The sequence below is a fragment of the Laccaria bicolor genome, genomic scaffold, assembly GCF_000143565.1.
Source record: "Laccaria bicolor S238N-H82 LACBIscaffold_7 genomic scaffold, whole genome shotgun sequence".
NCBI classification, from domain to species: Eukaryota; Fungi; Basidiomycota; class Agaricomycetes; order Agaricales; family Hydnangiaceae; genus Laccaria; species Laccaria bicolor.
The window spans coordinates 681,472-703,189 of record NW_001889878.1 but is presented as its reverse complement, the minus strand read 5'-3'; the positions used below and the strand labels follow the sequence as shown (position 1 = coordinate 703,189).

At 44.7% G+C, this 21,718-nt stretch overlaps 8 protein-coding genes across 8 annotated transcripts in view; 5 read left to right on the top strand and 3 right to left on the bottom strand.

The window, feature by feature from the left end:
* Nucleotides 1-2,027: 2,027 nt before the first annotated feature.
* On the bottom strand, nt 2,028-2,894 carry LACBIDRAFT_325301 (uncharacterized protein; the record flags this gene model as incomplete). The annotated part of the gene is made up of 7 exons (XM_001878756.1): nt 2,028-2,113; nt 2,154-2,234; nt 2,300-2,315; nt 2,362-2,520; nt 2,611-2,751; nt 2,802-2,804; nt 2,838-2,894. 7 exons carry the CDS (start codon nt 2,892-2,894, stop codon nt 2,028-2,030), a joined length of 543 nt encoding a protein of 180 aa, XP_001878791.1.
* Nucleotides 2,895-7,432: 4,538 nt separating this feature from the next.
* LACBIDRAFT_317126 (uncharacterized protein) lies at nt 7,433-7,585 on the top strand (the record flags this gene model as incomplete). The annotated part of the gene is made up of 1 exon (XM_001878976.1): nt 7,433-7,585. One exon carries the CDS (start codon nt 7,433-7,435, stop codon nt 7,583-7,585), a length of 153 nt encoding a protein of 50 aa, XP_001879011.1.
* Nucleotides 7,586-12,815: 5,230 nt separating this feature from the next.
* On the top strand, nt 12,816-13,646 carry LACBIDRAFT_325299 (uncharacterized protein; the record flags this gene model as incomplete). Its single annotated transcript, XM_001878975.1, has 3 exons — nt 12,816-12,916; nt 12,980-13,275; nt 13,315-13,646. The coding sequence occupies 3 exons, from the start codon at nt 12,816-12,818 to the stop codon at nt 13,644-13,646; spliced, it is 729 nt and encodes a 242-aa protein (XP_001879010.1).
* Nucleotides 13,647-14,858: 1,212 nt separating this feature from the next.
* Nucleotides 14,859-15,350, top strand: LACBIDRAFT_325298 (uncharacterized protein; the record flags this gene model as incomplete). The annotated part of the gene is made up of 3 exons (XM_001878974.1): nt 14,859-14,893; nt 14,914-15,060; nt 15,122-15,350. 3 exons carry the CDS (start codon nt 14,859-14,861, stop codon nt 15,348-15,350), a joined length of 411 nt encoding a protein of 136 aa, XP_001879009.1.
* A 1,641-nt stretch (nt 15,351-16,991) lies between these two features.
* Nucleotides 16,992-17,570, top strand: LACBIDRAFT_325297 (uncharacterized protein; the record flags this gene model as incomplete). The annotated part of the gene is made up of 2 exons (XM_001878973.1): nt 16,992-17,130; nt 17,350-17,570. The coding sequence occupies 2 exons, from the start codon at nt 16,992-16,994 to the stop codon at nt 17,568-17,570; spliced, it is 360 nt and encodes a 119-aa protein (XP_001879008.1).
* Nucleotides 17,571-17,765: 195 nt separating this feature from the next.
* LACBIDRAFT_317122 (uncharacterized protein) lies at nt 17,766-18,395 on the bottom strand (the record flags this gene model as incomplete). The annotated part of the gene is made up of 4 exons (XM_001878755.1): nt 17,766-17,798; nt 17,858-17,976; nt 18,037-18,064; nt 18,120-18,395. The coding sequence occupies 4 exons, from the start codon at nt 18,393-18,395 to the stop codon at nt 17,766-17,768; spliced, it is 456 nt and encodes a 151-aa protein (XP_001878790.1).
* Nucleotides 18,396-19,545: 1,150 nt separating this feature from the next.
* LACBIDRAFT_325296 (uncharacterized protein) lies at nt 19,546-20,410 on the top strand (the record flags this gene model as incomplete). The annotated part of the gene is made up of 3 exons (XM_001878972.1): nt 19,546-19,608; nt 19,834-20,031; nt 20,129-20,410. 3 exons carry the CDS (start codon nt 19,546-19,548, stop codon nt 20,408-20,410), a joined length of 543 nt encoding a protein of 180 aa, XP_001879007.1.
* Nucleotides 20,411-20,632: 222 nt separating this feature from the next.
* The window catches only part of LACBIDRAFT_325295 (uncharacterized protein), a gene marked incomplete at both ends in the record, with an annotated part of 2,821 nt that continues 1,735 nt past the window's right edge, over nt 20,633-21,718 (bottom strand). Inside the window, 2 exons of the mRNA XM_001878754.1 lie at nt 20,633-20,676; nt 20,724-21,645. Of these exons, the coding sequence (XP_001878789.1) occupies nt 20,633-20,676; nt 20,724-21,645 (966 nt within the window). The remainder of the gene's footprint in view (nt 20,677-20,723; nt 21,646-21,718) is intronic.

Below are 21,718 nucleotides of genomic sequence, written 5' to 3'. Positions count from 1 at the left end.
CGACACTCGAGATGATCCCAAAGGTTCTTGATTATGCTGATATCTGGGCTATTTGGCGGCCAGGGCAAGAGATCCACATGGTTTTTTAAAAACCATGCCTGAACAATCTTTGCAGTGTGCTTTGGATCGTTGTCCTGCTGGAAATAGTAGTCATGATAATCCAGTTGAAGATCATGGTAGCTACCAAGGACATCATCCTGCAATATCTCACAGTACAACTCCTTGTTGAGGTTTCCTTCAATGCGTACGATGTGGCCAACACCTTGTGCTGTTATCATCCCCCACACAGTAACCTTCCCACCACTGTGCTTCACCTTCTTCTTTGTAAACCATGGGTCCAACCGCTCCCCAGGCTTCCTCCAGCACCACTCTATCCCATCTGAGCCAAAGACATGGAAAATTGATTCATCTGAGAAGTTGACGGCCCTCCAATTCAAAACTGTCCATTCGAGGTGTTCTTCGGCCCAGGTCTTTCGTACATGCAGGTTCTTATGTGAGATAAACGGGACTGTGCAATGAATATGAGCTTGAAGACCTTTGGCTCTAAGTGTACGCCTGATAGTTTGTACGGAAACGTCTGGGAAGTACTTGCGCTGCAGGTCTGAAGCATTGTGGGCGGTCGTATTTGGCAGGTGTCAGAGAGCAACGCATGTGTCACAAGGCGTCAGCTTATGAGGGTGACCAGTTCGAGGCATAACCTCATAGTAGTTTTCCTTCTCTGCGTATCTCTGCGTATCTCTTCACAATCCGGTAGATTTGGCGGTCAGATAGATCATGGCAGCCAGTTAGAGCAGCTCAAATCTCATCGTTTGAGTATCCTGCCACTCTCATCGTACAAACTTTAGCATGTTTGGTTGGGGTCGTGTTTGGCGCCATGGGTGTTATGGGAGTGTAGGAGAGGTCATGTGGGGATGTGGTTTGGGGCTGAAATGAAAATAGTGGGCAATGTTGTTGGTTGCGTTGTGTCTGATATCCCACGGTCATGGCACTCTTGAATGAATAACCTTGACAATGGTGGCAAATGCTGCTAGTAACCTTGAATCTCTTCTGGCACACTTAGTACTGACATAGAACTTCATTCCACAAGTAAGAGTTCTCAGAATTTCCCTTTACTTTGAAAGATACATCTTATTTTTCGTCAAAAAAGTTGTTGGACATTTCTTTTGATCAGTTAGTGTAAATCTCTATGATATCCTGTTTAGTGAGCAGGAATGAGCAGTCTCATCCTTTGCAAGAGCTGAGACTTGCAAGAACACAAGTTTCGAGAAAGGGAGACCTCAATTCAGCACTGCGGAGATAATGATTTCCAATTTTGGACATTGTCCATATGTGGAAATTCGGCATCTTTAATCAAATTCCTCCAATCTTGCATGTTTTTCTCAACACATACATTGCTTTTACACATAAAAATTACACTCACAGATAGAGCTTGACATAGGTTCTCAGAATCACTCAAACAAATTCAGGGGAAAGCATTTCTCAGTGCTGGACAGAATGCTTGACTGACTACCCAGGGTGACCAGGTACCTGATTACATACAGTATTACATTCTTTGTTTCATTTTTTGTTTCATTCTTACCATAGAATTTTCATTTTATTCTTTTCAGGAAGTTATTTCATTTTTTTTTTTTCAATCTTTCAGGCAACAATTTCAATGTTTCAATACACACCTAAATAAGGAAATAATATAAAATTATGCCTGATATGTGTTGTGCCCTACTGCAGTGGTGTGGGAGGCCATATGGGAGTACTTTTGCATTTGAGGCTCAAATGCATAACAAGATAGGCATACTGTTGCCAAATAAGGCACTTTGATATTTTACATCAATTACATAATAATTTTCCCAGCTCTAACAATAAAGGAATGAATGAAAAAGTTGCCATGGTGGAATGAAATGAAAAATGAAGTAATTTCTGTGAATCAATGAAATGAAATGAATGAAACAGTTGCCATGAATCAATGAAACAGAATGAATCATTTCAAATGAAATGGGTGCCATGAATCAATGAAAATTCATTTCATTCCCTCATGGTAGCTGATCAAGTTTTGCCACAGCAGCTGCCATAAATACATTGATGTAGAGTGCAGCTACTAGTGGATGATGTGGAATATCTAGAAACATTAGGAGCTACGACAGAAAATCACCACTCACTTGAACTCAGTATGATGCATTTTGGAGGCTTGACTTCCTCTGAGGAAGGGTCTGATTGGACACAAGTGTCTACATCTGAATCTGACAATGAAATGAGTTACTTGACATCTAAAGATGTTGAAGACTTGTTTGAAGACTTTACTGACCTTGATGCCAAAGTTCCTGTGTCCATGTCCACAAACGATAGTTCTATTTATTCAGGACTTACAATCTGCGATGTCGGATGATGACATGCCAAGCCTACAGTCAGTGTCAACATCATCAGATGAATCTGATAATGATTAGTGTTTACAGGTCCAGTCTTTTTTCGGTTGCAGTTGCCCAAATTTGGGGTTGGTCCAGTTGCTGGTTGCCTCAGTTCAAAAATCTTTTAAAACTGTTTAAAGACTGGTTCAAATCAGTTGCAACCAGTTAAACGGTCACATGCATTACATAGCTTTGTAACCATGTTTCTTACCTTTAATTGGGTTTTTGGTTCATCAAAAACAGTTAAGAACTGAGAAAGATATAACCAAATCCATTTTGGCACAAATACTTGTTTGTGCAACTTGTACCAGAATGACTTTAATTCTAACTCACTCAAACTTTCATCATTTTGCTTGATTCAATTTTTGGATATTGACAATTTAACTATGAAAATATACTCACCATCTATCAATATATGGTATGCATCAAATAATTTACAGTTGCCACATTACATTCTGCCTGAGTCTTTAGGAGATGTAATTCGGTTTCAGTCATAGCTATGTCAAACCTTCATTAGATTTCTTAAGAATTGGTGGAATGATGGGTATTTATATGTTTTACTGTGATATATAACCAGTTTATTTTTTAGAGTAATAATAATTGAGATACAAATGGTTTATATTGCTATGACAAATTTTACGCAAAAAGACTGGTTTGAATTGGTCTGAACATGGTCCATGGACCGCAAAAGACCAGTCCTAGGTGGTCTGGTTCAGTTCCCTCAATATCTGGGTTGGTCCTGGACCGGTTGCGGTCCACGGTTGCGCATTTTTAGGGCAAAAAACCAGACTGAACCAGACCTGCAAACACTAATGATGATATGCCAGATCTCCAGGAAGTCTCTCATTCTGATGATGAGATTTATCAATCAGCAGAACCATTATTGGAGCAATTGGAATGTGAATTGAATAATTCATACTTTGCTGAAATGACACAATTAGAATATGACAAAAAAGGATGTAAATACGATTGCCCTATTACACAATGGAGCTCAAAAAGCCCTGCAGTAGGAGATGAGACAGAGGGAATACATTCCAAAGTTCTGAACAGCTGGGAATATCGTCCCTGAAATTGCATTGGTGATATTCTTGCTGTGGCAGTTTGACATAATCTGGACAATGAAAAAAGTCACCCCAGGGATGAATTGTTTCCCCCTGATATGCATAATTCAAATAAGTATCATTACCAATTTTATGTTGCTGCCATCTGTTGAAATGTTTATTTAATTTTGGATGGTGTGCAACCCACACATTGTCACAAATATTTCAACCTGCCTCACGCAAAGGGTAAATCAAGAACAGCACCTCTTTAGGAGACACATATGTGCACCCTGCTATTATTGCATTAAATTATGGTGTGCCGTACCCTGGGGAGGACTATTGGTATGACCCTGACCAAGATGAGGGGATTGAATGGTTCAATTGTTGGATTAACAAGGACTCACCATCAGGTGACTATATTATCCATGACATGGATTGGAAATTCAAAGTGCAAGTACCCTTGAAATATTTGAAGAATCCTCTGTTCAATATTGCAGGCTGGTATGCTTGTAAAATTGCTATCACATTTCAGTACTTGAATGACAAAATGTTTAATGATGAGGATGAGGTGGATTATTTTGGTCTACTTTACCATCCTTGTCCCCCTCCTGAAGAATCTGAGATCTTGTATCAAATCAATTGTATTGGAGATGATATATGTGCTAGTCAGCATGCCGAACTACAGGAATTCAAAGATCATTACATTGTAACATCCTTGTATGGTCAACAGGTCATGCAGGGAACCTATCGAGGTCTTTACCATCCCCCACGTAATCCATGTGGATTCCAGTGGAGTCCAGTGGAGTCCAGTGGCCCAGTTGCTAGGCCAGATTGGCTTGCACAATGCCCAGTCCACTGGACTCAAGTCCAGTCCAGTCCAGTCCAGTCCACTGGACTCTCACTGGACTACAAGCCACTTTCCTGAGTCCAGTCCCAGTCCAGTGGACTATGAGTCCAGTCATAGTCCACTGGATTCCACTGGACTGCAGTGGAATCCAGCAGTCCAGTGAGTCCAGTCCATCATTACTTATGGATATCAATTACTACCAAAAAAGCGAAATTAAACTATACAAATGTAATGAGTTATATAGAAGTATACACAAGTACTCGTCGTAACAATGATCAATCATTTTGTTCAGTCTGCGGGGTGTGGCACGTGACGTACCCGTGGTGTTCAAACGTTGCCATACTGTCACGTTTGCCTTCTGCGGCATAGTCACATCTGCGTGACCATCTCTTTCCCTTCCACCACCACCACCACCACCCCTCACCAACGTCCTGCACCCACCACCACTCTTGGCCATCGCCACCGCTCTCAGCCACGTCACCGAAGCAACACGCTGAATGAAACGAACGAGGAAACAAGGGACCGCGCCCGGTCATGGGTGTCGGTGCCACGTCGCTATCAGCGACCTGGCAACCAGACGACGAACGACGACAAGCGTTGTTCGTCGTCCATGGGTGAGCAACCCAACTCCACCTGATCCACTCACCCACAGATGTCGACACGGCGCAACAACGCAACCCGGCGACGAGGAGCGCCCACGAAAACGATGATACCCACGTCACAGCAGGATGATGACACAACACGAGCACCCCCCACCACACACAAAAAATGACGAGCGCCCACGAAAACAATGAAACCCACGTCACGGCAAATGACGAGCGCACACCACCATCAACGAACCGCGACGAGCACCCACCCACCCCCACACACGAACGACGACGAGCACCCACAAAAAACGACGAGCGCCCACCACCACGACCCACCACCGCCCACTGACACGACGATGACGTGTCAACGACATGCCAGGACGACGACACGACACGCCAGGACGACGACGCAACACGCCAGGACAACGACGCAACACGCCAGGACAACGACACGACGTGTCCACACAAGCACGCACCCCCACCACACATGAAAAATGACGAGCACCCACAAAAAACGACGTGCGCCCACAAAAAACGACGTGCGCCCACAAAAAACAACGAGCGCCCACAAAAAACAACGAGCGCCCACCTGAAACATGACACGCGCCCACAAAAAACCACGAGCGCTGACGGCACGCCAACTCGGAATGGCGATGAGGGCCCAGCACCACCACCTCTCCCCTCCACTCTCTCCCCCCTTCACTCTCTCCCCCCTTCACTCCCTCCTCCCTCCAACACTCCCTCCCCCTTTCCCCCCCCCCTTCCTTGCTCCCTCCCCCCTCCATTCCTCTCTTCCCCCTTTCTTTCCCTCCCCCTTTTCTTTCCCTCTTCTCCCTCTCCCTCTCTGTAACATAGAATGTAGTAAAAGTAATGTATTTAATTAATAAATATACTTCAATTTTCTTTTGAAATCTAAGTTCAGTCCAGTCCAGTCCAGTTTTGTCTTGGGAGAGTCCAGTGGAGTCCAGTTTTGTGATTGGCAGTCCAGTCCAGTCCAGTCCAGTCTAGTCCAGTTTTGTGTTGGGAGAGTCCAGTGGAGTCCAGTTTTGTGATTGGCAGTCCAGTCCAGTCCAGTCCAGTCTAGTCCAGTTTTGTGTTGGGAGAGTCCAGTGGAGTCCAGTTTTGTGATTGGCAGTCCAGTCCAGTCCAGTCCAGTGGAATCCAGTGGAGTCCATGTGGATTATGTGGGGGATGGTAAAGTATTGGAACCTATCCATCAATTCAATGCAATAGCATGGTGAGGCATAACCCAGTGCAAGTAATCCCAAAGCCAATAGTGATCGTTGTCCAAATAAATGGTCACCCCGCAAGGGCATTGGTTGACTCTGGCTCACTCAGGGATTTCTTGTTGAGTACTCTTGCTAAGCAGCTTCATGTTGAGAAAGACGAGTTCGTGACCCTGGTCATGGTGCAACTTGCTGTCCAGGGTTCGCATTTGAAATCTAATTACAGCACTAAAGTTCAATTTGAATATCAAATGATAAATGAGAGAAGAAATTTCAATGTTATTAACATTACCAACTATGATTTAATATTGGGGACACTGTGGCTACAGCACCAGGTGTCCATGGACCTGCATCCATTTCACATGGTAATTGGCTTGGTCGAGTCCCTCCCCATGAAAGGACCTGGAGTAGCTAAATTGTCAACAGGAGCAATGTCCATGATACAAGAAAACTTACAACATACACATGAGGAACTTGTTGAATATGCTAGGCCTTTGTGTATTGATGAGACAATGGTGCCGTTGCCACCCTTGCATAAAATTAATCATCGGATTCCAATCATAGACTCAAAGAAAACTGTCAAGTATCGTCCTTCATGTGCCCAGATGTGTTAAAACCCCTTTGGAATGAGAAGCACAACACTTACTTGAAAAGTGGTCGCTGGCATCTGACGACCTCCTTCAACACAATGCTGATGCTGTTTCTGCGAAAGCCAGGAAAGCCTGGAGAGCCTATATGTCTCTGTTGTGTCAATGATTTACAAGAATGGAATGCAAGATCATGTCACCACTGCCTGACATGGATGGAATTTTGAGATGAGTGTCTTGTGCAAAGTACCACTTGGTAATAGACCTGCAAAATGCATTTGAACAAATCCGAATTGACCCTCGAGATGTTGAAAACTCAGCTATGGCAATGCCTGATGGTCCCCATGTTGAGTGAGGTGTTGCAACAGGGAGATTGTAATGCACCTGCAATGTTTCAGACTGTAATGAACAACCTATTTGACCTGTACCTTGGCCATTTTGTTGATATTTACCTAGTCAATGTAATGGTCTACTCAGACAATCTAGAAGATCATGTAAAACACATCAAATTAGTAATCGACATGTTACAAAAAGCAAAGTTCTTTCTTACTGAGTGAAAGTTGAATTTTATTTGTGACAAGGTGAAGATTCTTGGTTGTGTTGTTGATGATGAGGGGATCCACATGGATCCAGACAAGGTTGATGCGCTCATGCATTGGAAAATGCCAATGAATTGAGACCTTCTTTGAGGGTTTCTTGGTGCAGCTGGATTCCTTGCTGATGACATCGATTGTGTCTGTGTTCTGATGGGCGTCCTTCATGCGTTGACAGGAGATACGGTCCCTTTTCATTGGGAATATACTCACCAATGCACATTTGAAGACATTAAAAACCTCGCTATGTTGTGTAAGGATCACCATAGAAAACCCCAGTACTTTACCCTCCCCCACATGCTCTGATCAGAGCTGATCAGACAGGATGGTTCAGCACTGATCAGCATCAGCATTGCTGATCAGCACTGAGTTAGAGGTCAGGTGACTTGAGCTGTATTTATTCAAGTCAGAAATTCAGACCTCATTATAAAATTCACAAGTGAATTAAATCAAAAAATGATGTATTTCAATTATAATAGAAAATATATTTAACTACATTCAGTGTATAAGGTAGGGGACATCCATCTCTCTCCAATGTCACATGCAAGGGTGTGACATTTCCATTTTGAGCAGCAGTTATACAAAAATGCATCTTAAACATTTCTACAACAATTAGATACAAATTGGAAACCAGGAGTTTGTGCCAAAATAGGTTGTGAACTGATGCAAAAAGAAAAAAAAATGTGTAAAAATGTGTTGCACTCAAATCATATCAAAAATACATTTGGGCGTTTAGATTAGTGGCACGTTGTGTCGAAATCAACAGAATTTCCCTGGACACACCAGAAATACAGTGAAACACAAAAGGACAAAGAACCTTCAGAGAGGCTCCAAAAGGAATAGAGGACCTGAAAGATTGAAAAAGAGAAGAGAGTGGCACCTACTTTGTGCATATTTTTGTATTCTGCATACCATTCCATGAAATCAAAATCCTAGCTTCTATAACTTTGTATATAGCTTTCTAACAACAATTATAACAATCTCCTGGGAGCCAATTTTGAATTTCTACTCTAGAGTCACATATCTTCCATCTTCCAGTCCCTGTGAATATAAAAGGAGCATTATTGTAACAGCACATGATGTTGGAGAGAGATGGATATCCCCTACCTTACTAGAGAGGGAGGGGAGGGGCAAGGGAAGGGGAAGGAGGGAGGGAAAGGAGAAGAGAGAGGGAAAAGGGAAGAGGGGGGGGGAAGGGAAGGGGGAGGGAAAAGGGAAGGGGGATGGGGGGAGGGAAGAAGGGGGAGGGAAGGGTCGAATGGGAGGGACAGGGAAGGGGGAGAGAAAAGGGAGGGGGGAGAGAATAGGAAGGGGGAGAAAAAAGGGAGGAGAAGGAAAAGGAAGGGGGCTCATCAACGTTGTCGGTTGACATGTAGCTGTCATCCTCGTTGTCTGTTGATGTGACCATTGTCCTTGGCATCCATTGATGTGTGGCTGTTGTTGTTGTTAGCATCCATTGTCATCCATTGTTGTTGTCCATTGTTGTGTTGTTGTTGTCCATTGACATGTTGCATCGTCCGTTGTCATGTTGTCATCATTGTCCGTTGATGTGTTGCATCATCTGTTGTTGTCATCTATTAATGTGTTGCGTCATCCATTGTCATCATCTGTTGATGTGTCGCATTGTCCATCGTTGTGTCATTGTCATTGTCTGTCATTGTCATTGTCTGTTGACATGTCCTTGTCCTTCCGTTGACATGTCCTTGTCCTTCCGTTGACATGTCCTTGTCCTTCTGTTGACATGTCCTCGTCCTTCCGTTGACGTGTGGCTGTCCTTGTCATCGCTGACATGTCCTTGTCGTCTGTCACTGTTGTTGTCATGTTGTTGTCTGTTGGCATGTCATCATCCATTGTATGACATGGTGATGTGGCAATGGGTGTCATGGATGATGGTGGTGGGTGAGGAAGAAGAGGGTGAGTGTGAATGATGCCAAATCAAACATCAGTGTTTGTGGAAACCCAGAGGTGATGATGGGTTATATATTATGATGTTATATGTATTTTAAACAGTCAGATAGCACAGTGGTAATATTGTGCTTTTGTGATCATGTGATTCATCTATGAATGCCTGGGTTGTCCTTGTTCATGTACAGTCATCAACTGGTCAATGACACAAACATTTTTATTGACTGGATCACATCCCTCACACATCGGCTTCTCAAAAACTGAATTATACAAAAGCTGATGAAGTATTTACACTATACAAATTAGTACTTTAAAACTTTTTATCTTGCCTACCTGTTCAGGACTGAATTTTTTGGTCAAAACAGCATCAACACCATTCAATGACACAGTCACAATTTACCTGATTGGGATATGGCATCAAAAGTTGGTTTGACTTACATCTGAGAAATATTCTCCTCAAGGGACTCATGTTAGTTCACCTGGAGTTCTCAAGTATTGACCAGAGATTATCCATGCATTTTAGGCAGTCAGCTAAGGTGAGGTGGAGGAAAGATTTTCATTTGACAACTAAACCCAATTTAGATGCATCACAAACTCTGTCACATTTGGTAACCCATCTCAGTGTCATTTCACATCTTTTCTTTGCTGATAGTCCCTGCAAGCCACTACTTTCCTAGATAAATTTTGATTATTGTACCCTATGTATTTTGTATTCAGGGACTATCAAAATAAATCTCAGTCTTCAAGAGATTGTTGCCAGATCAGGGTAATGGAATTGTCAAATCCTGATCAAAACCAATGAATAGAGCTTTTAAGGAGTTCAAGAGAGGCTCTTGCCTCAAAAAAAGCACAGTCATATTGATATAGTATTCCCTTACAACAATATAAAATTTCTAAGAGATGTGAGCAAAAATGGGGGAGCAAAACTGTTTTGTGTCATTGACCAGTTGATGACTGTATTTATTTTTTACTAGTATAATAACAAGGGTAATACTCATGTACTACTCAGTTCTGTTCAGTACTAATCAGTTCTGTTCAGCATCAGTCAGTTCTGTTCAGCATCACTCAGCATTTCAGTGACTCAGTGCTGAGCACTCTGATCAGTGCTAATCAGCACTGAGTAACTCTGAGTGGGGCCATTGCTGAGCTGCTTTCCAGCCAAAATGGCTGGGGAAGGAGGTATATTAATTCTGATCAGCGCTGATCAGAACATGTGGGGGAGAGACAAGACCTTGAAAACCCTTGAAATATGGAGAAGACGCACCTCCTGTTAATATTGTTACAGATGGATGTGGCACTGGGATTGCAGGTGTTGTGAGTCAAGGTGAAGACTGGCAGACTGTGGATGTGGCGGCATTTTTCTCTGCAAAGCTAAATCCTGCACAACAGAATTACCCTATGCATGAGATTGAAATGTTAGCTGGAATTGAAACAGTGATGAGATATAGGGACATACTTCAGGGTGTAAAATTTTGTTGGTACACAGACCATAAAGGTCTAATTCACCTATTGAACCAACATGATCTATCTGGAAGGCAAGTGTGTTGGTTAGAAAAGGTCTCAGAGTTCAATTTCGAGATAATTTACGTACCAGGGACTGAAAACATTCTGTCAGATGCCTTGTCTCATCTGTATTCAAATGATGAGCCAGGCACCATGCATGTGAGAAGCGAATATACTTACCATGATATCATTGACAACAATGTTTTGAGCTCGCATGCGATCTCAATGCCAGTCCTTGTTGGAAAGGAGGGTGAGGCGGCATTGTTGCCAAAATGCTGTGGGCGCTTGAAGCCAGAACCAGCAGAATTGGGTCATCCAGAGACTTCGTGTGAATTTGCTGCACAAATGAAAGGGCACATCTTATTGAAAGGTCCCAAAGTGCAGACACCATGTGAGGCATCAAAGGATAAGGAAGGGGAAGCAAAAGACAAAGGGAAGGACAAGTTAACAATCCGAATTCCCACTCAGAAGCCTACCTTGTCTAAAAATAATGACACAGAAGCAATCAGTTCTAGATCTGAACAGATCACCAGAGATATCTCCATTTCCATGCCATGTGATGTGCCAAACACATTGGGTGCTGAGTTACCGGATGATGCTGCGAGCACACCACAGACACTAGTTGAGCATATGCAAGACAGTGTGGGTGGTATAGACATCCAGAAGGAACTTAGGGGAAAATACAATGATGATAAAGTATTCTATTGAATACTTCAAAATCCGAAGCACTTGAAGAATTTTGAAGTTTCTGAAGGGCTAGTCTTTTTGAAACAAAAAGGGATGAAGTTACTATGTATTCCAAATGTTGAAATTGATGGACATAATGTCTGTGAACTTGTAATTTCAGAAGCTCACTTGTCGCTGGCTCATTTAGGTGCTCAGAAAACGATCACATACTTAAGGGACCATGTGTGGTGGAAAGACATTGTCACTGATGTCAATTCTTACTGTAATTCGTGCATAACTTGTAAGTGAAGCAAACCATCAAATCAGAAACTTTATGGCCTACTGATTTCCTTAGCTGTGCATACAAGACCATGGGAATCAATTGGAATTGATTTTGTAGGGCCACTCCCTAAATTGAAGGATCGAGACACAACCTATGATTGTATTGTCGTGATTATTTGCTTGCTCATGGCTATGGTTCATCTAGTCCCAGGTTGTATTGATTACATGGCTTGCCAGATTGCAGAATTAGTATTTGCAGAAGTGTATAAACATCATGGCCTACCTAGCTCAATAATAAGCAACCATGATGTACTTTTTACAAGTGCATTCTGGAGACAACTGCATGAGTTAATAGGGGCAAAATTAAACATGTTGAGTGCTTACCACCCTGAGTCTGACAGTTCCATGGAAAGGGCCAACCATACTGTCATGCAAATGATAAGACAATGTGTTAGCCCAAACCAGAAAGATTGGTGTATGAAATTACCTGGAATTGAGTTCACAATTAATTCCATGACTGCTAGTAGCATGGAGTATGCTCCTTTCTTCCTGAACAATGGCTGTATGCCTTGCTTGTCTATTTGGGAGTCTACTGAAAGTTCCGAATATCTGGGAGTCAGTGCATTTGCCCAAAAAATCAAGTCAGCCGTAATGTCTGCTCATGATAGCATTTTAGCTGCTCGCATAAAACAGACATGCACCACTAATTGGTGTTGTCAACTTTCTCCATTCAAAGAAGGAGATCTTGTATATATCACTACAAAGAATATGTCAATTCTGAAGAAGCTTGCATGGAAACTTGTTCTGAAATATGTTGGACCTTACCTTATCATAAAGGACTATGGAAACAATTTTTACAAGATAGAAAATTCTGCAAGGTTGAAGCAAAGAGGTATTCATGATGTGTTCCATGCATCATTGTTGCAGATTCACATACCTAATGATGACAGACTGTTCCCTGGTCAGTTGGACAATCAATGTCCTTGGTGTCAATTCAATTACTGGATTGCCGGAGGGTCATGGTGAGCCCCCCAAAAATTTTCAGGTGTCTCTAGGTCACATTGACTTAATTGATGAGTCTAATACAGTTGAGGGGATATATATCTGTCAAGATTGCACCCCATTCTCACATTCCCCTCTTCCTCAACACCCATCCACCCATCCAACTCTCACTTCAACAATGCCTCGCAACTCCACTCCTATCATCTCTCCTCTATTCAGATATGTTTGCTACAATGAGGACCAGTGGCTCTTTGTTGTCCACAACCCTACCAAGAACATGTCCATTATTTACCACCCCTGCCAGGTCTGACTCTTTCTCCTTTTTGATCACAACCTCCACAGTGGGATCAAGGTCGACACTCCTCCCACAAGCTACCTGGAATTTGCAACTATTGGTAATATGAAACCTGACATTCTGGGTGCATTATCAGTTGTAACCGATGGGAAGGACTGGGATTTACCTGCCATCCCTCTCTCTCGCAAGGACATGGATCTCAGTGCCTTTGCCGTTGATGGCAGAATCATTGATCCTGATTTAGATGCATTGGGTTTTTACAAAAATGGGCACCTGGACATGGATCAAGTTAACCACCATGTCTGTCTCACATTGGATCGTCTCCACTGCTATGACAACAAAGGTAGCTGAAGCAGATGCATCAACAACTTTGGCAAGACAGGACCTTCTCACAACAACTGTCATGGGCAGGGTTTTAACCCTTTCAAAGTCACTACCAATGCATCTCACACCCCTACTATTATGCCCATGGCTCCCATCAATGAGCCCTCTATGGCCCAACCTGTTCCTGCTGTGGCTCCTGCCTCAATTGCCTTGCCTTCTGCCCCTGCTACCATGTCTACCTCAACCACTTCGTCTTCCACCCCCACTAGTGCACCTGCCCCAGCCACCTCCATTTCCGTTACCACATGCAAAGCTGCAGCAGTCCACAACAAGGACAAGAAAGGCACCAACATGGAGGATGCAATTATGGGTGATGCCAATGCTGCTTGAAGCCATTCCTGTGGAATGGCTGGAGGGCATATGCAGCTGTCATGTGACATCACAACCTCTTCTCTCTATTTTCATTCCTATCAACACCCTCGAATTCCTTCATGATCGATTCATCATTCTCTGTCTGGCACCTGATTCTTTTATATTGGTATCCCAAAGGTCCCCCCAATTTACATCACCCCTTATTTACTTGGCAATGGTATTTAAAGAGCCCCTCTTGTTTGTAACTACTCAGTTTTGAACGAAGATACTCTTGCCCAGTCTATCTGAATTTGAGACTCTACCATTTTTCTGTGTGTCATTACTGTGACCCAATCACACTAATGCCACAATAGGGCGCAGCATGTTTTTTTTTTTGCCAAATAAACAAATGGATTTATATAGTTGCAAAATATCTTCTATGTAGCACACTCAAAAGACGTCCATTCGGCTTGAAATTAGATCTGTTCAATGCAGATTTTGAATCTGCACACGTTGATGTGCCCATGTTCCATCAGTTGCAAGAAATAACCACTATACCATCAGAAACAATCATCTGTGATGTTCGATATACAGCATCCACACCTCAACTGTCAATGTTTCCCATTCCATCTTTTAGGCAGCTCAGACCTTCAAATCAAGTTTCTGGAGGAGGAGCATTACTGTCATGTGACCCCTAATGGGTCATTCATAGTACTGGGTCAATACTCATTTTGTAACACAATGGCTTCATTATATGCCTTGTAATTTGACATAGTGAATGTCCAGCATATTATAATTTAGCATACAAAGTTATGGAGTGAGAGGACACCTATCAAATGAATAAATGGGTGGACAAGCACCTTGATTGGACCAAAGATCCGAATCAACATGTGATGTCATAGCATCTCACCTCATATCTCAGTCACTTTCCCTCTGTTTGCCTCACTTGTTTTTGCAAACAGAACCTGATGTAGGAGCCTCCAACTAATGTGGTACTTTGTTACTTAGCTTCTTTGGGGGAAGGTAAAAACCAATGTGCAAGACTCAACTAGAAGTTCCAGCACAAATCCTCAAGTTCCACTGTATCCCAGCAACACAAATGGCATAGACTCCCTTGAAACATTTGGTTTGGCATGTCAATTCAGTTCAATTCAATGTAGGTATTGTAATTTTTCAGAATTTTTTGAGAGCTGTACATGATGCTGTCACAAGATGATACTAGATAACTATAAAGTCCAACATTGCATGAACATGAACCTCCCACCTCCTGAAACAAGTATAACTTGGTGAGTGTACACCCCCCCAGCATCCTTGATGTCATTTTGACAATTTTTGCTCCAATACTAGAGTATTCAACCAAGATGCAGCCTCCCAACACTGATCTGACCCTCCACATGCCTGCACACTATGTGCACTCACTTGAATCTTCGGCCACTGAGGATTTAATCACAAGGTAAGTCATTCCTATATATTCTATATGTTCTTTGAGGTGTCCTGATGATAATCTATTGTAGTTTGAACAATGTTGGCCTTCCTCCACCCCTTGAGGATGTTTATAACATGGCTCAAACAAATGCTTACAATCCACATGAGGCACTCACACCTCACTCTTGTGCCTTCCTTGAAGCAACAGTCAACTCATATTTTGACAAGGTTTGCATTTTAGCTATGGATCCAGAAGGTGTTGAGGAGACTGCATCATCCAACATGAAGGGATCTCATGTGGAGAGTGGACAGTCTTAAGTTTAAAGTAGTTGGGCTCTCACTGTCATACATCACAATGGGCCAGAATTTATAGTTTGAGAATAAAGGGTTATGTGTACATGACCATTCTGTTTCTCATTGCATGAGGAGCAAAGGATGATCTGGAATTGCTGTGCACACAACCATTGACCAATGTAACACAACATCGCCTCTCAACAGCCTTATTCCTGATACCATGTCATCTGCCTCACACTTATCATCGAGTCATAGCGCTGATGAAGAATGGGTGCAGCTTGCATTAAAAGCAGTTGTCGCATCTGGGTTGAAACCCAATGGTCAGCCAAAATTAGGACTTTGAAAAGCAGCACTCACTTACAATGTCCCCTCTACAACACTCATGGCACAATACAATGGTCGTAAAACATGAGTGGAGTCTCATTCTCACCAGCAGAAACTCACACCATCTCAAGAACTTGTCCAATACTTTACCATCCCCCACATAATCCACATGGACTCCACTGGATTCCACTGGACTGGACTGGACTGGACTGGACTGCCAATCACAAAACTGGACTCCACTGGACTCTCCCAACACAAAACTGGACTAGACTGGACTGGACTGGACTGGACTGCCAATCACAAAACTGGACTCCACTGGACTCTCCCAAGACAAAACTGGACTGGACTGGACTGAACTTAGATTTCAAAAGAAAATTGAAGTATATTTATTAATTAAATACATTACTTTTACTACATTCTATGTTACAGAGAGGGAGAGGGAGAAGAGGGAAAGAAAAGGGGGAGGGAAAGAAAGGGGGAAGAGAGGAATGGAGGGGGGAGGGAGCAAGGAAGGGGGGGGGAGAAGGGGGAGGGAGTGTTGGAGGGAGGAGGGAGTGAAGGGGGGAGAGAGTGAAGGGGGGAGAGAGTGGAGGGAGAGGTGGTGGTGCTGGGCCCTCATCGCCGTTCCGAGTTGGCGTGCCGTCGGCGCTGGTGGTTTTTCGTGGGCACGTGTCATGTTTCGGGTGGGCGCTTGTTGTTTTTTGTGGGCGCACGTCGTTTTTTGTGGGTGCTCGTCATTTTTCGTGTGTGGTGGGGGTGCGTGCTTGTGTGGATGTGTCGTGTCGTCGTCCTGGCGTGTTGCGTCGTCGTCCTGGCATGTCGTGTCGTCGTCCTGGCATGTCGTTGACACGTCATCGTCGTGTCAGTGGGCGGTGGTGGGTCGTGGTGGTGGGCGCTCGTCGTTTTTCGTGGGTGCTCATCGTCGTTCGTGTGTGGGGGTGGGTGGGTGCTCGTTGTGGTTCGTTGACGGTGGTGGGCGCTTGTCATTTGCCGTGACGTGGGTTTCATTGTTTTCGTGGGCGCTCGTCATTTTTCGTGTGTGGTGGGGGGTGCTCGTGTTGTGTCATCGTCCTGCTGTGACGTGGGTATCATCGTTTTCGTGGGCGCTCCTCGTCGCCGGGTTGCGTTGTTGCGCCGTGTCGACATCTGTGGGTGAGTGGATCAGGTGGAGTTGGGTTGCTCACCCATGGACGACGAACAACGCTTGTCGTCGTTCGTCGTCTGGTTGCCAGGTCGCTGATAGCGACGTGGCACCGACACCCATGACCGGGCGCGGTCCCTTGTTTCCTCGTTCGTTTCATTCAGCGTGTTGCTTCGGTGACGTGGCTGAGAGCGGTGGCGATGGCCGAGAGTGGTGGTGGGTGCAGGACGTTGGCGAGGGGTGGTGGTGGTGGTGGTGGAAGGGAAAGAGATGGTCACGCAGATGTGACTATGCCGCAGAAGGCAAACGTGACAGTATGGCAACGTTTGAACACCACGGGTACGTCACGTGCCACACCCCGCAGACTGAACAAAATGATTGATCATTGTTACGACGAGTACTTGTGTATACTTCTATATAACTCATTACATTTGTATAGTTTAATTTCGCTTTTTTGGTAGTAATTGATATCCATAAGTAATGATGGACTGGACTCACTGGACTGCTGGATTCCACTGCAGTCCAGTGGAATCCAGTGGACTATGACTGGACTCATAGTCCACTGGACTGGGACTGGACTCAGGAAAGTGGCTTGTAGTCCAGTGAGAGTCCAGTGGACTGGACTGGACTGGACTGGACTGGACTTGAGTCCAGTGGACTGGGCATTGTGCAAGCCAATCTGGCCTAGCAACTGGGCCACTGGAATCCACTGGACTCCACTGGACTCCACTGGAATCCACATGGATTACGTGGGGGATGGTAAAGACCTCCAGTATTGAGCTCATAACAAGTGTAACAAGGTTGCAGGCAGTGTGGAGTCAACACAAAACCTGAGTACCCTAAAATAGGCACAGTTGATCTGGGAACTGTGGTGACCATACCATATTTGGTATAAACCCACGGTTTTCACACAGTCAGTTACTGGTCATTACCATGCTAGTCCTTAGCTCTCTTGCATGCAATCCAGGTGGAAGTTAAGATTCTGATCCACAACCGCTGCAAGAACACTGCAAAGTAGCTAGGTCAGTTGTTAAGCAGCTCAAAGGACCAAAAAACATCTGTCTACCATTTCCAACAACAATAGTATAATAGTTACTCCTAATTTCTTGATTTTTAATCCAAAAAGGTCATTAAGGGATTGCAAAATGTTGTGTCTTTGCCTGGTTGTTTTGAATTGAAGATGGGCTAAAGTTATTGAATGCCGAATGAACAATATGAACAATACATAAAATGCAAAGGACCTACCAAGATTAGACTGATGAAGCCAGAGGAGCTGTTGTGGCTGCTAAGTGAGCTCTGAACTGACATGAATTGATGAATTTACAAACCCAGTTGAAGCCTGTCAGAGCCTGCTGGATGTAGACGCTGACAGCAACTCGCTCACTGGCACTCAGATAAATCAAAGTGACAGACAAGGTGAGCAGGACACAGTCCAGTAAATTTTGCAAGTGAACTCCCAGATTGCAGACTGGTCCTCCCACCAGAGGACTGGGGGGTGCTGAGACAACACCAGCAGGGCACAACAAACTAAGGGCAGGTGAGGGAGGTGCACATGGGCCTAGAAGAAGTCGGGGAAGCCACAGGGATGAGCAACAAAGGTGCATGCAGAATCTAAAAAGAAGGGAAAAAAAGACAGTAGAAAGTGAGAAAGTTGGAAAAAGATCAAAGGGGATCCACTCACATTTATATGAAACAGAGAGCACAGAGGGATGTTGAAGGGATGGCCAAAATCATGAAGAAAGGCACCTGGGAGGCAGATGCAGGTGATAATGACAGAAAAGCAAGGCCATAGGCATGGCAGGGGCAGAGTGTTTCCCCCAGGCAGTGAGGAGGTGGAAAGTGAGGGGAATGCAGGCAAAGCGACACCCACATCAATGGTGGAGGCTGAGATGCAGAGTGCACACAAGTATTAGTGACCTTACCCCAACAACACTGAGCCCCCTGACCATACAAACAGGCCATGGTTGATGGTGCCTGCTGATGAGCCGATGTATATGTTGACCCCATCAAAGCTGGCTCGGCCACCCATATCTTCTTGAGGAGTGGTTCTGTGTGCCAGCCGACCAGCCTAATGATGAATTGACCCCACTGAAATTGCCTTGGATTGTGGGTCAGCTGAACAGCTTTTGATTCCTCACAATATGGATCAGCCCACTTGCCGCACCCTGGCTCGGCAAAGTCAGTTTACATACCCGAGGTCATGAATCTCATTGTGAGCCCCGAGCAGAGATGAGGCCGGCCCCCATCTGTTGCCATCTCCAGCCTGGATATGGCCCGGCCCAGTCAGCACCACACTCCCTACCATTCTTTGGCTTGTCTCCAATTAAACAATTTATGTTGCCATCTGTCCCGTGATGATAGCCAGCCTGGCTAACACATGGCCTAACTAAGTTTACTTGTTTATATGTTGTACCAACCCCCCAGTGTTCTTTGCCATGTCCTGCATTCAAAATAACCCTCTGGTTTTATGTTTGCATCAGGCCAGTGAGTACATTAGCTGGTCCTGTATTCTGGTGCAAAGTTACTGAGCAGACAAGGTCATTGAATATGTATAAATGCATGGAAACAGCCAATCAAACATGTTCAGATGCAAAATAATGGAGCTGACAAGTGGGAAATAGTACAAATACCCGGGTTTCACCTTGAGTGATTGAGCCGATTCCATATTAAATCATTGTGTCTGGGCCAGTGCATTTTTCAGGGAAAAGATGTGTGAGCTGGCACCATGTCCAGGTGAAATTACACCAAGCAGACATGAATTACATCAGTAAAGGTGCACATCGGGTGATGCAGGCATTTAAATCCCAAACTGTTGAAGTACGTTGGCTGGTGCCACAAGTATTAGTTACCTTACCCCACTAATACTGAGCCCCCCGACCATACAAACAGACCATAGTTGATGGTGCCTGCTGATGAGCCCATGGATCAGTTGACCCCATCAAAGGTGGACCGGCCATCAAGACTCTCTTAGGACTGGTAATGTGCATCGGCTGAGAAGTGTACCCCATGAATTGACATAGCTAAAAATGCCTTGGATCCTAGGTCAACCGATCTCTTCATGGATTGGGCTCAACATGTGTCATGGGTCAGCTGAAGAGCTCTAAATCCCATGCATTGTGGATCAGCCCACAGCCGTCTCATTTTTATTTGCCAAGTTTACCTCGGCTTTTCATTGCCGGTCATCATGCAGTTTACTGGGCCGGGTCCATCACCTACCAAGAAGCCGAGCACGGTGACATGGTCAGTCAGCTAGTACCCCATGAATTAAATATGCCTTGGATCCTGGGTCAACCCGTCTCTTCATGGAATGGGCTCATGTGTCATGGGTCTGCTGAAGAGCTTTGAATCCCATGCAGCGTGGATCAGCCCAACCTGGTCCCATCCAGTTGACACTATACGGCCGAGTTTCGTCTTCACTCAGGTTTTATTTGCCAAGTTGCTCANACATTACCTCGGCTTTTCTTTGCCGGTCATGGTCCAGTATTCGGTCATGCAGTTTACTGGGTCCATGACTTCCCAAGAAGCCGAGCACGGTGACGTTCACAAGGCAGTGAAATATATTATGCACACCCCCGGTTCAAAATCCCTACCAGTTTATACCGACCAATGTTTCTTGTAAACATACCCATGTTGGAACGGGTCTGGCTCAAACAACCGCACTCGGCTGCCTGAAATAAACGCCAAGCTGTTACTATGCCGGTCTCCATTGGACAAAGTTGCTCCAAGATCCCCCCGCTTTCTTACTGCTTTCATTATTATGTCCACCACAGGACTTCATATTAAATATGCCCAAAAAAAAATTGAAGATTGTCCAAAAAATATACATGTATGCTACTAACTATTAAGTAGACGGAGTTTGGACAGTTTGGACATCATTGTTTGTAACTTGCTGGCAGTCAGATTTTTGAATCCTCACCAAGTAGAAGACTTACTCTGTGCGGGGGTTTGAAGTGTGGGTTCGAGTTTCTGTAGCCGAGGTGACTTCCTATTACCCCCAATGTAAGGACCGGGCGAACTTGCCCGGGTTGGAGGAATTGGGTTTGGCGCCAACAGAAGGACCGCTGGGCTCTCAGATGCTGGAGGCAGAAAGACGGCCGGGGTTGGAGAGACTTGCGCGTGATCGGTTGAAACTGGGTTTGGCAGAACGACACCCGGGGTTGGGGAGACTTGTACCTGCTGGCTTTTCTGACCGCGGTCGGGTGAGACTGAGCGATCGGTATTGATGCCAGTGTGCTTCTTCTCCTTGTTGCCGAGGAACTGGATAATGAGCGATTCCAGACTTGATTGGCGAGCACCGAGCCGCAGGTTGAGCTCCGAAATAGTAGTGACGGATTTGGTGAGGTCGTGGAGCGTTAGCTCGGCAGTTTCGATGCGGCTTGCAAGTTTCTCAAAGCCCCGGGTGAGACTCTCTTGTAACGCAGCTGGCGTAGTCTCCCACTTGTTCTCCAGTGTCTTGACGGCTTCCCTCACCTCGGCTTCCAGTCTCTGGTGATCACTTCGGATGGACTGCAAATCTTCTTGTGTTTCCTTCCAACGCATGTGGGCAGACTCTTCAATACGGTCCATCCGGCGAGTCGCTCCGGTGATTTTTTCTTCCTGAAACCAAACGGAGGTCTCTAGACTTGCAATTTTCTCCGACAGAGGACGGCTAGCCAAATCTTGATCTTGAATACACCGGGTAATCTCTTCGAGCGCCAAAAGACGTTGTGACAGGGTCACGGGTGAGTCAACCGCCGGGGGGAGAAGGGCACTTGCGTCAATATCTTGTTTTCGGACCACAAATGCCGAATACTCTCGCATAGTAGGGGTAGACGACTCCATGACGCTGACTTGCGCTTGTTGGTCTCGGAGTTTCTGCAGGAGGTCGGCTTGGCCATGAGCAAGTCTTCTGATCTCCTGCTGCATCGTCTGCATGTCGAAGTTCGGT